Raw genomic sequence first — 17,915 nt, 5'->3', positions numbered from 1 at the left:
CTTGCAGATTCGTGCATTCACCTCATCTGTCACACTACGATCAGAACTAATACAACTTCCAAGATACGTAAAACGCTCCACAACCTCCAGTATCTCTCCCTGGATTGTAAGTGGCGTGTTCAGTGACTGCACGTCCACAAGCTGGCGATCAAGTACTTGAGTTATCTACCTTAACCTGGAAAATTTATTACCCTACATTGCAGCAGTTTGTATGTCCTGATTTGCGAGCACTGGTGAACAGAGGGACTAGTGAACCTGCAAGTTTTCTCTAACCAGGAGAGGTGTATAAGAGCAATTACAATAACAAGAACATAGAAGTACGTCCTTAACGTTTACAAGAAAAGCGTTCAGCTGTAGCGCTCTTTCAGTGCCACACGAAGGAGGCACGAGGGTTGGGATACGGCCAGGTCGCCCAAGCCTACACAGGAGAAGTCGAGAGGCAGACCATCCGATCGGTAAATTCGCGCTCTAACCACTTGGTCCAACTCGATCCCATCACGCTGGCGTCACCGTGACTCACGCAAGTGATCGGGAGTAGAGACTAAAACCGTTTGATCATCGAAGACTTACTGGCGGTACACTCGTGACAGCATTCGAGTTCGCCAAATTTTCGAAGCACATGGCGGAGTAGACCGCTTTACTGACTCCACACAGTTGAACAGAATGTGCGACCAGCTCACTCGACCTTCGTAGTGAGCTGGCTCCCTTCCGTTCGAAGATATCTGAGTGCTCGTTCTTGAAGTACCATGTTTTCACCTAATGTACCCGTGATTTCACCATCGCAGGCTTGACCAGTATGGCAACAAATAGGTCTTGTCGCTCACAACTGACATGCTGCGACGGTGGACTCATAAGCGCTTTTAGGCATCCTCAAGGCCTAATAACATTAGCAGTCTCCGGCACGAACATTTAACCAGCACACTACCGAGGTCCGCAAAAAGTGTACGTCGCGGTTTCGAATGTTAACACGATGGGACGAAAGGTCTGTACGGCTCAGTAACTAGTATCGGCGCAGTAATCTACTCAATAACTCATAAGAAATAGAAGAAACTGATATACCTAATGAGGTTGTCCAAATTGTTATGGGTTGGGTAGAAAACTAATTCCCCACCGAACGGGGAGCGCTGTTCCTTGACCCAGCTCGGTGTCTACTTTCGGTCCAGGGGCCCTCATAAAAATGCAAACCCAGGACCATTTCACATGGACTAGTGGGAAACATACCGTGTGGTTAAATCCACTCCAGGACCTAACGTGTCAGTGATTCCGTGATCAGTTGTACCCTACTGGATCACCGCTACACCAATGGAAACCCAGCATTATTATGCCTTGCGGAGCTAGTCGGGATGTGACCCACTCAAAAGTCCAACGGATCTATCGGGTGACTCTGATTCATTGACCATTGGTCACTAAAAAACCGTTCAGCTGTAGCACCCTTTCGTTGCCTAGCTGCCGCGTCACACGAAGAAGGAGCGAGGGCTGAGATACTGCCAGGCTGCCCAAGCTTAGACAGGGGAAGTCGAGATGCAGAGGTTGGGTTCGAACCACGGACCTTCCAATCAGTAAGTTCACGCTCCAACCACAGAGGCCGTGTTGATCTAACGAGAAAATTACAACAAACCTACACCCATTATGTCCGGAGTAAAATGAATGATATGGGTAAGAATCTAGCCCGAAAATTCCGGGTGGCGAATGTGCGGCACCCAAATCCATTGCACATTTCTGCAAATAATCACTTCTACATGTAGCAACCTATCACTGCTCTGTTGTAGCGTGGTCAGGAAAGTGACTGCGGTCAGAGAAACAAGAAGACAAAAATAAACACGAGCACAGAAGCATCAGAACAGCGACAGTGAAACTCTCCAACTATCATATCACTAGCATGCACACAAGCACCGCTAAAGATAAATAAAACCCTGCCTCCAAGCCACTAGTGGGCCGAGATTTCCGGTACACATGTAAAACATCAGCCGACTCCAACGGTAAACACCCCCGCGCACTATGTGGCCAGTGCCCGCATGTATGCTTGTTTTCAACCTGGGTCAACTCGCACCCATTCACAAAATGTTGACACAGCAATCATCGTCTTGCTTTTCTCAGCCCCTGCCCTCGGTTCATCAATGCATCAGACACGTACGTCTAATATGTATTCACTGGGTATCGTGGATATCCTTTGTGTTCAAGTTGTCGCTTCGTATTAACCATGCCTTCGCCTTCATTTCCACCTTATGTACGTCTGTTCCTGGACAAGCAAAGCGCTATTTAGTCTTGTTCTCGCGCTCAATCAGGAGCGATACTCTATCCGCAAAAATTTGTGTAAGGATACGATGGAACCGTTGCTGCGACCCAAGTGTTTCGACGCAGATCCAAATCATCCAGACAACACAACGCATTAGAATCATTGATTCGAAACTTTCCAAACATTTCTGGGCCCAATCTAAACAAACTGGCAACCTTAATCCATTTTGCGGATGTACCTGTATACGTTTACACCGCTGACTGTCCGAACTACAAATCTGCTATCAGTATATGGTGTAACAGTGAAGCATCGGTGTTGAACATTGATGTCATGCTGTCGATGATGATGACACTTGAAAAATGTACATTCGTCCTAAGAACACTAATTTATGCAAGCAAGATACTAGTCAAGCTGTTGATCAGTTCGTTCAGAGGCTTAAATCCTCGACCAAAACCTGTGATCAGTATCCGCCACCAAAACGAAAGTGTTAACAATGCTCCGACCAACGGACGTCAGTCTGCTACCATCAGGGAAAGACTTCTGGATTGAAATGAACTCACTCTCGATGAAGCACATGAATTGGCTAGGTTATTAGAATTGGCTCACAAACAAGCTCAGTCATAATCGCACAACCAGCCAATATCATTTTCCGAGGCTGCAGCACCTTTACAGACATATGCGGTCACTCGTTTACTCTCAAGCTCCCCTGATTCCACACCTTATCTCTCGTCAATCGATTCTCAGCTGTTATTTTTGCGGTCGTTCCAGGCATCCACGATCCAAACGCCCCACAAGAGAAGCAGTTTATAAATCACTTGGCAAAACAGGCCATCTTCAGAATGTTTGCCGATCCAAATCAGTCCAAAATCACTCAAACTGCACGACAGACTCTGCTTTATATTCCCTGTTGACTGCTGCAGCCCCAAACTGCTCGTCTCGCACGGTGACCAGCATAAAGGTGAATGGAATATCGCTTTAGGTCCTCATAGACACAGGAGGTTCGGGCAGTTATTTATCTCCTTCGGTAGTCCGCACACATGGTCGGAAGATATGTGCTTACAATTATGTGATTACCATTCACCTCTCCGAAGTGTTTAGCTAGCGGCTACTGCCACGCATTCATCAATTACAGGGGTACTGTTCACAAAAACTATTGATGTTACCCAATTTATGTACTGACATGCTGCTGGACCACGACTCCCTTGGCCTACATAACAAAGCTGAAATCACATTCCATGGGAACCGAGATCCATTCACCCTCTGTGGTCAAACTGCTGCTACGGTTGAACAACCTCCTTTTTCGCTAACCTTACACTAGACTGCAAGCCTATCGTCACAAAATCACGGCGTTATGACCCTGATGATGAACTGCTCTGACATTCATCGACTACCGGATGAAGGCATAATTGAACCTTCGAATTCTCCCTGGAGGGCCCAAGTACTGGTCACGAAAAAGTCAAACCACAGAAGACGCATGGTAGTGGACTAAGTAAAACGATTAATCGGTTCACATACCTAGACGCTTATCCGTTGCAGAGACTGAATAAAATGATTGAAGAAATTCCCCGCAATGCTGTCTTTAGCACCTTAAACCTATTGAGTGTTTACCATCAAGTTCCAATCAGTGAGAAAGACATACTGTATACGGCTTTTGAAGTCTGCGGACAATTGTTTCAGTTCCGTCGTATTCCTTTCGGCGTGAGTGGCATGCTTCCAGAGTACCATTGACCATATGATCAAGTCTGAGAACTTAAGTGGCAGCTACGCTTACACCGACAACGTCACTATCTGTGGGGCTACCCAAAGTGAGCACGACCAGAATTTCAAATCTTTCTATGAAGTAATAAAAAAATATGGAATTACCCTTAACTGCAAGAAAAGCATCAGCGAAACAAATACGTCTTCTCGGCTGTGAAGTCTCTGAAGGGATTATCAAACCAGATACTGAACGGAAGAGTCCTATTCTTCAACTCCCTCATCCACATGAAGCTGGCATGTTTGCTTATCATTTACAATGGATACCACACTTCTCTGACAAAATCAGTGTCAATGTCAGAAATAAGACATTCCCCTTACCGGAGCGTGGACAACAGTCCTTGGAAATTTTTAAGGGGTTAGTGAACGCTATGGTTGTGACAGTCAACTACAATGCGCCCTTGGTTGTCGAGACGGACGCCTCACATATAGCCATTGCTGCATTTCTAACTGAGAATGGCCGATCGGTGGCCTGACACCAAGCGAAAGGGATTACTCTGCTATTGAGAAAGAGGCATACACCATCGCTGAATCTATCCGTAAGTAGAAGCATTATCTTTCCGGGAAGCACTTGAAGCTCATCATTGACCAGCAGTCGGTTTCCTTTATGAACGATATGCCGCACAACATTAGGATAAAAAACGATAAGATCCGGTGATGGAAAATGGGACTCCCCGCTTTTAGCTAAGATGACAGCTACAGACCGGGAAAAGACAATCTGGGGGCTGACGCCTTGTCTATTGAGAAGAGGCATACACCATCGCTGAATCTATCCGTAAGTAGAAGCATTATCTTTCCGGGAAGCACTTGAAGCTCATCATTGACCAGCAGTCGGTTTCCTTTATGAACGATGTGCCGCACAACATTAGGATAAAAAACGATAAGATCCGGCGATGGAAAATGGGACTCCCCGCTTTTAGCTAAGATGACAGCTACAGACCGGGAAAAGACAATCTGGGGGCTGACGCCTTGTTGCGTAACCTATGCGCCAATATGACCAGCAATGCTAAATTAATCGCGGAATTACTCGCATGCACCACTTTGTTCTTTCCAAAAACTTGTCGTTTTCCTTCCAAGATGTCAAAGACATCATCGAAAAGTGTACAGTTTGTGCCGCCATCAAACCACAATTTTACTAACCACCCACCCTAAGTTCATCAAAGCGACTCAACCATTTGAACGAATTGGAGTCGATTTTTAAGGACCGCTGCCTTCTGTTACTCGAAACCGATATATCCTTATTATCGTTGACTAGTTTTCTTGTTTTTCATTTGCCTTTCCCCGCGCAGGTACATGTGCGTCTACAGTTACCAAATGTCTGTGTAAATTACTCTTTGTTTGGTATGCTTGCATATGTAAATTCAGATCATAGCTCCTCATCCATATGCGATGAACCGTACACATTCCTACATGACAGAGGAGTTTGCACCAGCCGAACAACTGCTTGTAATCCCTATGGGAACGGGCAAGTCGAGTGCCTCAATGACACACTGGAACGCAACCCAGCTCAAATTCAAGACGGAAGACCTTCAGATCTGTCACGGAGAGTCGGTATTATCAAATGCCCTTCACTCAACACGGTCCCTTCTCTGCGTCTCCGTGAATGCCACTCCACATGAGCGAATTCCGGTCTGAACGTCGGCCATTCTGTGGTTTGTCCACACTAACTTGGCTAACTACTCGAGGGCCTGTTTTACTGGATCGATTCAACCGTGCCTGAAAGTACGAACCAGTCGTTGAGGAAGTCGAGCTTATAAATTGCAGTACATATTACGCCTATGTTCGTTTCCCCGGCACTTTATCCATGCGCCATCTCGCTCCTTGTGGTGATGGCACACGTGTCAACGAGTTCACGCATACCTCATCCAGTGGAGGTATGCTCTTCGGCTCAGCAACGTTGAAGATAATACCGATCATACTTTAGTCTCACCCCTGTGCCCGGGCGATGCACCTGCATCTCTGATTTGGCCAGTCTCCAGCAGCGTACGTGACCCTACATTTTAAGAATCCGAGAAGCCTGACCACACTTGTTATTATCCCCTATTAAATTTTTATAAGCATTTATTCAGTACCTGTGTCGGGGTCACCGCTCCTACACACAATCCAACGGCCCAGGTGGATTTCATGATTCTCCTTTGTGTTCAAATTGTCGCTTCGTATTGACCATGCATTCGCATTCATTCACCCCTTATGTACATCTACTCCTACACAAGCAAAGCGCTATTCAGTCTTGTTCTCGCGCTCAATCAGGAGCGATACTTTATCTACTGGATCGATTCAACCGTGCCTGAAAGTACGAACCAGTCGTTGAGGAAGTCGAGCTTATAAATTGCAGTACATATTACGCCTATGTTCGTTTCCCCGGCACTTTATCCATGCGCCATCTCGCTCCTTGTGGTGATGGCACACGTGTCAACGAGTTCACGCATACCTCATCCAGTGGAGGTATGCTCTTCGGCTCAGCAACGTTGAAGATAATACCGATCATACTTTAGTCTCACCCCTGTGCCCGGGCGATGCACCTGCATCTCTGATTTGGCCAGTCTCCAGCAGCGTACGTGACCCTACATTTTAAGAATCCGAGAAGCCTGACCACACTTGTTATTATCCCCTATTAAATTTTTATAAGCATTTATTCAGTACCTGTGTCGGGGTCACCGCTCCTACACACAATCCAACGGCCCAGGTGGATTTCATGATTCTCCTTTGTGTTCAAATTGTCGCTTCGTATTGACCATGCATTCGCATTCACCTTCACCTTATGTACATCTACTCCTAGACAAGCAAAGCGCTATTCAGTCTTGTTCTCGCGCTCAATCAGGAGCGATACTTTATCGGTTACACTGGGCAACTGATGTAAGCAAATAATGAGCCTACATGCTCGCCCTGCCAACCAGCAGGGGCGCAGGAGCCAGAAAGTGATATTTTTGCGTGAAGCTCGTCATGCGGTATAAATTGGAATCGAATGAGCTTGCGTGTGGTAAAATCGACTACCTTTTCCTTTTCTTTCCAGCTAATGGGGATGAAGTACCCAATATTTAATCCGCAGCATCTGAAGCTACCTGAATCGTGCATGGAACGCTCGGAGCAGAAAATCCCAAAAACAAGGCCTACGCATCCATCCAGGCCCCATGGCGTCTGCTACATTGAAAAGCACGGGGAAATTTGATTGACAAGACAGACAAGAGGCCACTTCCAACTACCTTCAAATCACCAGATAACTCACTTTGTTGTTTACATGCTGCCTTGGGACGGTGATTTCTCGGTAAAGACCTGGACATGCAATCAGCTCTTGGAGGTCCTAGGGATAAATTAAGTTGAATCAAACCACCAAAACTCACTTCCAAAGATTCCGAATCCGACATCACTCAAAACAGATGGAACACTGGGTGCAGTACGGGGAAAGCGTGGGAACCCGTTTCCAGAGCCAGCAAATGACCCGAGAGGAACGGGTATCCAGAGGCGTACGTCTCTCTGATTGGTCGAGATGTGAATACTGTTACAATATGCTATTCAGCAGTTAGTCCAAGGATGTACAACAGTTACGAGGTTCACAAATGATTCAGGGGTGGTTCTCGAACTAGAATAAAGCCCTTGGCACATATTTCTGGGACATTCTCGATCCCCGAACCAAAGGCTTAGCGGTTTCGGTTAACTAACCACTGCTGACGGGACCGGGTGGAAATGGTTGAGCAGTTCGTCACACAAAGGCTACCGAGACGGGGCTACATGTCATCTATTCTCTTTTAGCACAGAAATCCCCGAGGATGCGATGCAAACTGAACTTTGTGTGAAAGTGTACCTTAGTTCTGGTGCCAAACACCGGGGTGGGCGCAATCATCGTTTCGGCCTATAAAAGCTCGAAGTATCTTGGAAACCTGGAGGCCAAACATCTTTCGGACCTGGCTCCACACAGACCGTCTGGTTCTAGATTATTAGAACTCCCCTGGATTGAATAATAGTCAGACCACACATCGTTATCCGGGAGCTCGTTTGCTTGTGGGCTTGTGGAAAAACCAGTATGGTCTGGCCCCTCCCAGGGTATCGGGAAGCCAAAAAGGAATCGGTCACGATCTGTGTCTTTAACCTAGTGCTCTTAGGCACAAAGGGTGAGATCTTATTTAATCCATCGGCGGTTGGTGAAGGAAAGTTTGCGTTCTATAGTTGGTTCCAGCTGGTGGAAGCCCATCAAGTTTGCCGGGATCTAGAACCATGCAGGAGTATCTGGCTTGTGAAGCTACAGAGGCTTAAACGAGCAGCACGTGAGCTGGCAGACTCCGTCCAGCTAAGACCTTGGTTCGGCTAATCGTAAAAAATTACGGTATCGCAATGGCCAAATGTGTGTAGCAACTTGAAGTTTACTCGTCATCTTCGGGCAGTATGTCTCTTTTTTGCCCTCCCTCAATCTGTTTCAACCCGCCACCTTCAAATCTTGAAGATATTATCTTCTGGCAGCTTGATAAGTTCCCCAAAAGATAAGATAAGCTCCTGGTAATTGTGTTTCCGTTACCATGACGGTTTAGGCGTGACCGAGCCTATTACCCTCTGTTTACGACTGTCTTTCTCTCGCGCAATCCGCAGTACACGCCAATCCTACAGTGGTGCTTTATTCTGACTGCAATCTTGTGATCATGCCTGACGGTATGTCATCCATTAGTTGTGAATAAACAGTATTATTATTATAATCTCCATATTGAAAACGCTCCCGTACTAGTGGCACGCTAGGAAAACGCAAATTGCTTGGGTGGATCAAAGATTCCACTGCAAGCAGGCTTACGAACACCACAAGTAAATCCGTTCTGCTGGAATCGCAATCTTGTGACATGCCTGACGGTATGCCATCCATTAGTTGTGAATAAACAGTATTATTATTATAATCTCCATATTGAAAACGCTCCCGTACTAGTGGCACGCTAGGAAAACGCAAATTGCTTGGGTGGATCAAAGATTCCACTGCAAGCAGGCTTACGAACACCACAAGTAAATCCGTTCTGCTGGAATCGCAGAAAGACGATGTTTTGGTTTCTGTTTCATTAACCGCCAAGGAATTGTTTGCTTCTTTGAAAACCAAATCAAACAGGGAGATGGATATCCATTGTTGGAAGCCACGTTTAAAACTTCTCTGACGAAGCAGCCAAGGGGTCTGGGATACACTGCTGTGAACGCTGGTCAGTGTTCACCAAAGATAATCAGGCGGAGAACATTTGCGGCGTCTTGAAACGTTTTTGAACCTGGTTGAAGCCGTGGAAAGGTTCATTCTGTACTAAATTGACCAGGCTGCACAAGCCCGGACGACATCAGTCTGGGCTTCGTTTTGGTGCCATACGGTGATGCTATCTAAATAGCTTTTCATGATCTTCAGAAAATCCTTCGACAAAAGCCGATTATTGAACAAATGGATGGCGGTAATAGCGAATCCAAAGAATAACCGAGGCTCTTGGTAGGGCACACCAATTTAATTATCTGAGAGTCATGTGTTTGCAGTCTGCAAAGTGATGAGATGGCTGATCGTGCAGAAAAACAAGTGACACTTTCAAGAACTCCCGAACGATTGGGTAAAAGCACGGGTTCCAGAAGTGTGGAACTTTCCAACCTCCCGTTGATCAAGACGGGATGAACCAAGTGCGGTGATTGTCTAGGAGGTGATAAAATCCACATGGCCTCCTCCCACTACAGCCTCCACGTTGGGGCCAGACGAGGTCCATCGAAAGATCCTGAAGGAAACGTCATCTACATTGGCAAATCAATTCTGCCTGGTGTTTCGTCAGTCACTTGACGAAGGACGCCTTCCCTCTGCTTCGAAGGGAGCGATTGTCACGCCAATCTACAAACCTGGTGACCGGCCACCGCATGACAGCTACAAGTCTATAAGCCTCACTAGCGTGCGTTGCAAAGTGATGGAACGCATTCTGAAGCGAGCCATCCAAGAGCACCTTACTTCCAGAGACCTGATATATCCAGCTCAACATTGATTTTTCCCAAGCCGTTCTTGTGCGACAAATATGCACGTATTTATGGACAGCTTAACCCAGGCCTAGGACGAAGGACTCATATCGGATGCCATATTTTTCGACTTCTCAAAAGCATTTGATAGGGACCCACACGCTCAGCTGCTCCACAAACTCGAGTCTTACGGGATTCAAGAGAAAATCCTTCACTGGATGAAGGCGTCCCTATCAGACGGATCAATCCGAGTGAGAATAGGCTCGACCTACTCTTCTCCAGCGCAGGCCTCCATTAAAGTTCCTCAAAGCTTCGTCCTGGGACCAGTGCCGTTTCTGATCTACGTCAACGACCTCCCAGATGTTCTTGGAAGTTCATGTTTACTTTATGCGGACGACAATTCGAAATTCTGGAGTTCCAACGCCAGTGCCCTCCAAATGGATGTAGACGCTGCGAAGCAGTGGTCTTTCGATTGACACCTTCCTTCAAATGAGGAAAAGCGTGTACATATGTCATTTGGAGGAGACTCATCGAGTGTGGCTGTCATGCTTGGTGAGCAATACCAGAAAAAAGCACGGGGATAGACGCAAAAAAGGATGTGGTTATTTGGGTCTCCTTAAACTCTTCTTTTCACTGCACCGTGACGAATCGGCCCAAAAGGCATTCGGCATTTCATGGATGGTCCAAAGCACCTTCTCCCGTATTACTCGCATGGTGTTCCAAATACTCTACGGGGCCTAAGTCAGACCACTCCTGGAATACGCAAACCAAGTTGTCTACTCAGGAGGCACGAAAGTCTTCACCCTCATTGAGTGTGTCGAGCAAACCGCTACGAAAATGGTTGCCGGCCTCGAATCCGTAGACTGCGAAACGCGTCTCGCGATGCTTGTTCTCTTTCCCCTGGAGCACCGCCGCCCTCAAAGGGACCTAATTCTCACTTATGCCATGTTTGAACAAAGCTTATCCAACAGGTTTTTCATCGTTTACCCAGCAAACGCACGGCGGGAAAATGGTGAGTAAGTTATCAAGCTCAGTGCACACGCAATGTTTGGGCAAAATTTTTCTCATTTCGAGTATTACGTGCGTGGAACGACCTTCCTCCGACGGTTGTCCATGCTCCTTCTAGAACCCAGTTCAAAGCACTATAAGAAAATTGTTTATGCGAATCCTCGTGCTGGCAAGCATACTCTCCCGTGCTGAGAACATAAAATGCACTGCTACACACTTTTTTACTTGTGCCCTTCAGGTTAACGACAGCCGCCGGACGACGAGAACAAAACCGACCCGGTAAACTTGGGCAAAAGCATTGACCCTGTGTATCAGTCCGTGAATCACTGACCAACTGGATGGCCCATCCATAGCTGTTAGATTTCAAATTTGTTACGTCTCAGCTGACAGTCAGATGAGTAGTGAGTCGTAGCCGTGCCTTACATTTTTGTGATGCCAAATAAATGGATTGTAAATGGGGAGATTGAAGGAAACAGGCAACCAGAATGATATTTACCGGCACAGTTAAACGGGCTGCTTCTAAATGATTAGACTTAATGTAGACCCAGTCTCTATCCTCAACTCACGTCAGCTGGTCAGAAGCAGAGCCACAACTTGGACGACAAGCAGGCGCCACTGCTTTACAAGCATTCATCCGCTCAATAGATAGACACGCAAAGATCCTCTAACGGCGACAAAAGCTGGTAGCTAATGCTAATCTTTATTCACTTGAAACACTGCAACACAGTGCTGTTCATGAAGAATTACGTGACGTGCCCCGGGTTTCTTCCTGTACGGGGCGTGCAACTCTGAGCGACAGTCGCGTTAAAAACGAGGTGTGTGATTGAAGTGGTTGATGTTGCCAGGTGTGACGTCTGCCGTTTAAAACATCCCAAGGTATCCGGGGTGATTTTGTCGCCGAACTCGACAGTGCTGATGTGAGGTGCGCTGGTCTCTGTAAACCTAATGCGCAGCATTTGTATAAACGGTTCCAACAAGCCGCGCGTTCCGGTTTGCCCCTGTATCAAATAATCAAAGCTTCATTTTCGTGCCGCCTTGATACTGTGATGTCCTAGCACATGAGCTTGGGGAAACGCAAGGCAAAATCATGGCGGAAAAAGGCCACCTCTAATGCTTTGTGTATCGTCGAAGCTGAGACGGTACAGCGGCACCATTGTACTGAAAATTGGTACAAGGCCGAAAGCAGGGTTATTAATTTCATAAATATTTAAGTTATACCAGGTGCTGTAAGTTCTGCACCCAGGAATTAAAACCTAATGTCGCAGGAAGTGCGTGATATTTTGCAGGAGATGACAGGTGGAAGACCCTGTTAGTTCAGACGTGCAGCCCAAAAGAGAAGGATACAACAGGATCAGCCCGACGAATTAGGCATGCTGACCAATACATAATGACTTACGGAACCATGTTTTCTAACTGCGAAGAGTGAAAATTCATCGGTCTTTCCTAAGCACTCTCGGAGCAAGGACACTCGCTGGACACAATCGTTGGGCTTTAGGGGAAAATGTCTTCATCTGTTGTCCTTAGGCTTCGAACAATAAACAAACGATAGAAGCAATCCGGCATAAAATTCCACAGGGCTACGCGTGAGAAAGCAACGATGACTCGTGGTGGTCTCTAAGGTCCCAAAGTGGTCAAGGTGCTCCAAGCCAACTTGAAGCACGTGTATGGCTTAACGCTTAGTCACAGAACCGCGCAGAGACAAGTAAGCAGACCCATGTGATCATTGAAATCGGGGATAAATTGAAAGTCGGTGTTGATGGTAATCCCGAAGACTATCTGCATGTCGATGTGACAAGGGAAATCTGGCTGCAGCACAACCGCAAAGACAAGGAGGACCAACTGTGGTGTCACGGCATCAACTGTTTTTCGGCATAATACGACGGAAACTTATAAGCGATAAACCATGCAGTGAAAAAGATTGAAATTTCCTTTGAACATGACAGTCTGTACTTCAAATGATATTACGTAATTAGCATTCTCGAAAGTGAAGTGCTTCATGGGGGTCACACTTAGGTTGCTCAAAATTGCATGCAGTTGGTGCTCACAAATGAAACAAAAAATCCCAAACTATTTGTGCGCCTGTCGGCATCCTTGAGTGCCAGTGGGTATACCGTGATAGCCACCGAGAACCATGTAAGCAGTACAGATGCCAAATATTATCATCGAATGCCAAGGGGTGAATTAGTCTTAAGGTAGCGCAGATTCATATAATCATGACGGATGCCATGTGCGAAAACTTCTCCAAGACGCTTAATCGACACACACACGTCCCACGAACGGGTGTCTTACGAAATTCACGGAATCACGGATTGATACACAGGATCGAGGCTTTTGCCCAAGTTTCTCGGGTCGGTTTTGTTCTTGTCGGTCAGTGGCTGTCGTTCACCTGGAAGGCACAAGTGAAAAAAGGGTGTAGCACTGCTCTTTATGTTCAAGAGAAATTCAAGAGAAATACCGAACCGATTGAAGCGTTTATATTGAACAGCACATTGCAATGAAATATAGGCTCGACTTCACGTACAAAAAGACCGCTCAGCATTCGAAATCCCCCAGGAAGCGATTAAGGCCACGGCTGTTTCTAATATTCTCCAGTGATTATCCAGATATTCACTTAAGTGGATGTTAAATTTCTGCGGTGACTGGAAATACTGATATTCACTTGGATGTTAAATTTCTGCGGTGACTGGAAATACTGGGGATCGAATATCACGTCAAAATGAACGAAGACGCCCAAAAGAACGAACAGTTGGATTGGAACAATCCCATTAGATCGGAAACCCGATACGGGACTTTGAGTGACGCGTAGGTCCAACAATCCCGAATATCAAAAGGAAGAATCGGGTTCGTAATTCTACGGTACTATTTACACAAAGGGTAAGCGGATGTGTACAACAAACCTCAATTGTTCACGTTCGTAGCGTCAACAAGTTCACAGGTTTGTCACTGACCGGCCCAGTGCAGTGTCAACATCCGCACACCAAACAACTGCGAGCGGAATGACGGCTCAGTAGCGTGGGTTGAAGTCGCTCGTTCCGACGACGGTCTCGTGATTCCCATTGGACGTGCGATCACGCGGAGCCCATGAGAAAACAAGTCAAGGCAGGTCCAGCAAACGGGACATGAACGCACATGGGTAAGTAGGTCAGCAGCGCACATTCACACCACAGGTGGTTAGTGGAGCGCACCCCAAAAACACCCCGCAATGCGAATGAGCGCCGTCGTCATCTGATGAATGGGTGTCGACCATTGATATTGGAGCGCACCCCAAAGAACCGCAGACTGACCGATGATTGTCCTCTTGTGAGGCGACTTCTTCATCCTCAGTTACCCGAGCGCACTCCGTGTAACGGTAGTCTGGTCGGTTGTCATCCTCTTCTGAGGTAATGGAAACAGCCAATGCACCATCCATCCAAGGGTAAAGAGACACAACGAACTTCCATTTATCCTCACGTCTCTGTCTAGTTGATTGCCATTTCCAATGCCAGTCCCCGTCCTCCTCGTCCAATTCAGCAAAGCTCTCCCGTAATTCGGCAAGCACAGCCGAAGTCTTTGGATCATATTGGCGGGAAAAGCCAAGAGCCAGGAAGGAATCATGCCGGAACGGGTCCATGGTAAAACTGCAACTGTGACTCGGTGTCAAATAGATCGGGATGTCAATCCAATCTGACGAACACAATGGAGTACTGCTAAGGATCCCGATACGGAACTTTGAGTGACGCGTAGGTCCAACAATCCCGAATATCAAAAGGAAGAATCGGGTTCGTAATTCTACGGTACTATTTACACAAAGGGTAAGCGGATGTGTACAACAAACCTCAATTGTTCACGTTCGTAGCGTCAACAAGTTCACAGGTTTGTCACTGACCGGCCCAGTGCAGTGTCAACATCCGCACACCAAACAACTGCGAGCGGAATGACGGCTCAGTAGCGTGGGTTGAAGTCGCTCGTTCCGACGACGGTCTCGTGATTCCCATTGGACGTGCGATCACGCGGAGCCCATGAGAAAACAAGTCAAGGCAGGTCCAGCAAACGGGACATGAACGCACATGGGTAAGTAGGTCAGCAGCGCACATTCACACGCACAGACACACATGTCAATACACAAGTGTCGGAAAGGACGTCCTCTGCGGCAATGTGAGTGCCGGGTACGAATGAGCAAAACAACTGGAGGTCAAAAGTACATAGACGGAGTAAGCAAATGAATGGGGGAATCATCATAACGTCAAGTTATATTGAAGGCCCCGAATGATTGAAATTACGCCGACTTTTCTTTTAGAGGGAACTTATTGATTTTCTTTTTCTCTCAGTGAAAATTTTTAGGAAGATTTTGCTGGACTGGAAGCGAAAACGTATTTTGTTATGATGCACTCTTCAGTGGTGGCTTTCTCGCCGCGCAGAGAAATGGCCCGAAATGCATCCTCCGTTCCACCGATGATTCGCCTGACCTTCCCTAATATATTTCGAATGGACTCCTAGATAACCAACGTGTTCTGCCTCAGACAGCCTCTTGAATATGCTCCTAGTTCTGTCTACTCAAGACGCAAGAAGGAGGGAGCCCTCGTTGCGTGTGTCCGACGAGTCACTACAAAATCTTTCGCCGACCTTAAATCCGTGGACCATGAAACTCGTCTCGCGGTTTTGACCTGTTTCCCCTGGGGTATCGTCGCCCCCGAGGAGAACTAGTACTCACTAATAACCCAATTTAACGAGGTAACGCCGACAGGATTTTCGGCGTTGACCCAGCTATCACACTGCGAGGAGATGATCAGAAGGTTTTGATGCTCAGAATGCACTCTTTCAACAGGGGAAAATTTTCTCATTCCAGGCCGTTGGTGCGCGCAATAAGGTCCTTCCGACGGTTGCATGAACTCCATCCAGTTGCTAGCTCAAAGAACTTTAAAATACCTTTTTTGGATGCGTCCCCGTGCCAGCAAGCCTACTGCTCCACACCAAGAGCAGTCTTACACCCTTTTTCACTTGTGTCACTCAGGTGAACGGTACTCGCTGAGTGAAAGGAACAAAACTGACATCGAAAAAATGGGCGGAAGTTTTGATTCTGGTATTAATCTGCGATCGCAAGCGCACTCAGGCGTTCTACCAGGGTAATCTTAAAAATTAAAAAAATATGACCACAAAATGTCAGAAATAGAACATAAGATCACCTAGCATTTGCTAACACCACATGAACTTGGCCTCAAGATCAGAAGGTAGAATGGTCCCTATGTAAGTCATACTTTTCATGCAAATGCCAGTGCCATAAAAATGGATGCAGACGCAAGGCAGTGGTCGTTTGACTGGCAATTTCCTCTGAATGGATAAAATTGCTTCCATATGTCATTTGGAAGGGACGAAACAAACGAATTCGTCATTCATGGAGAGGGAGGACTAGACTACATTTCTAGGATAGACGCCAAAAAAGATTTGGGCATCCGGCTCTCTTCTAATATATACTTCTCACTACACCATCAGAAATCGCCAAAAAGGCATTCGTCGTTTTACGGATGATTCAGCTCACCTTCTCCAGTATTACTCTCCTGAATTCCCAAATACTCTCTGAAGCCTACGTCAGACCGCTCCTTGAAAGCGCTAACCAAGTTGCTTACTCAGGACGCTGGAAGCACTTCACCCACATTGTGCGTGCCAGCGAACCGCTAGAAAAATGGTTGACGAACTCAAATCCGTGGACTAAGAAAAGCCTTTCGCGGTGCTTGACCCTTTCCCCTTGGAGTATCTCGTTATCCGAGGGGACTTAGATCTTACATATGCTCTGCCTTTTCAAAGCTTGACCAACAGGATTTTCACCGTTGGTCCAACAAACACGTGGTGGGGGCATAGTAAGAAGATTTTCAAGCTCAGAACGCGCACATTCGTTGTGCAAATTTCTTCTCATTTCGAATAGTAGCTGCGTGCGCTTTTCCTAGTGCTTTAAAGCACTATTAGACACTTATTTATGCGAGTCCCTGCGCTAGCAAATATACTGACCCCCCTTAGAATATAAAGATCAGTGTTAAACCCTTTTTTCACTTGTGCCCTTCATGTCAATGACAGCCGCTGAATGATCAAAACAAAACTGACCTGAAAAACTTGGGCGAAATACCCTCTCCTGTGTATCAATCCATGAATCTCTGAATCCAAAAGAGGCGGAAACCATGATGGATCAACATCGATGTCTTCTGCGAGCGCAGCATCCCGTATTTCAAGGAGCACGGTTTTTGTTATAAGCGAAATCGATGCAATACAACTGCGTTTATGTGGTGCCCAAAGTTCGCACCAGAATGCTCTAACAGACGCAAGAATCTCTGCGAAGAGAGGCTCGATTCTGATTGGATCTCCCGGCGACCAATCGAGTGGTAGATTCTTCTGGTCTGTCGGCAGTTTGCCGTAGACGCGTGCAAGGGTTCTCTGATTAAGTTTTGCCTCCGGGTGGTGTTGGCAGACGATAGTTCGGATAAGTTCTGACTCTCCGTCCCGACTTTGGGTAGCGGAAATGTTGGTCTGAGATTTGTGTGCGGTGCAAAAAATTCTGAGGCGGACAGTTCTAGGAAACAAGTTGGAAAAGAGGCAGGCAACCAACTAAATGCTGACAGCAATCAACCGGCCCTTTAGTCTATGCTCTGTGTCCGCAACGTGCATGGTCATGATGCAGAACAGAGTAGTTTAACGTGCCTCTGAGACTTCAAGGAGTGATACTGGAAATTGTGGAGTGCTCTAGGCATCTAGGACGTTCCGCCAGATTTGCCTGTAGTGTGTTGGATGGGGTTAACGTATGAATCTTGAACCGATGTATTGCTTTTGTAAATTTTCGCCACTTGTGGCATCAAAAAGGCATCCCACAGGGTCTCAACGAATATCCCTATTACCACAACTCCTCAATTTTTCATTTCTGTGACCTATGAGGAGTTCATGAAAGGCTTCATAAGATTTTAATAGCAAATATAACTTTGGTTTATGTACACTGCAACAGCGTTTTTTA

The 17,915-nt window shown here is 46.6% G+C and overlaps 2 protein-coding genes across 2 annotated transcripts in view; both read right to left on the bottom strand.

Moving 5' to 3' along the window:
• T265_06003 (hypothetical protein) overlaps positions 1-13,999 on the bottom strand; it is a gene marked incomplete at both ends in the record, with an annotated part of 29,580 nt that extends 15,581 nt beyond the window's left edge. Inside the window, 2 exons of the mRNA XM_009171155.1 lie at positions 4,008-4,069; positions 13,891-13,999. Coding sequence (XP_009169419.1) covers positions 4,008-4,069; positions 13,891-13,999 — 171 coding nt within the window. The remainder of the gene's footprint in view (positions 1-4,007; positions 4,070-13,890) is intronic.
• Positions 14,000-14,084: 85 nt separating this feature from the next.
• T265_06002 (hypothetical protein) lies at positions 14,085-14,552 on the bottom strand (the record flags this gene model as incomplete). The annotated part of the gene is made up of 1 exon (XM_009171154.1): positions 14,085-14,552. One exon carries the CDS (start codon positions 14,550-14,552, stop codon positions 14,085-14,087), a length of 468 nt encoding a protein of 155 aa, XP_009169418.1.
• Between the last annotated feature and the right edge of the window lie 3,363 nt (positions 14,553-17,915).

This window comes from Opisthorchis viverrini (assembly GCF_000715545.1).
Source record: "Opisthorchis viverrini unplaced genomic scaffold opera_v5_119, whole genome shotgun sequence".
Classification (NCBI taxonomy): domain Eukaryota; kingdom Metazoa; phylum Platyhelminthes; class Trematoda; order Opisthorchiida; family Opisthorchiidae; genus Opisthorchis; species Opisthorchis viverrini.
This window is presented reverse-complemented; position numbering and strand designations above follow the sequence as displayed.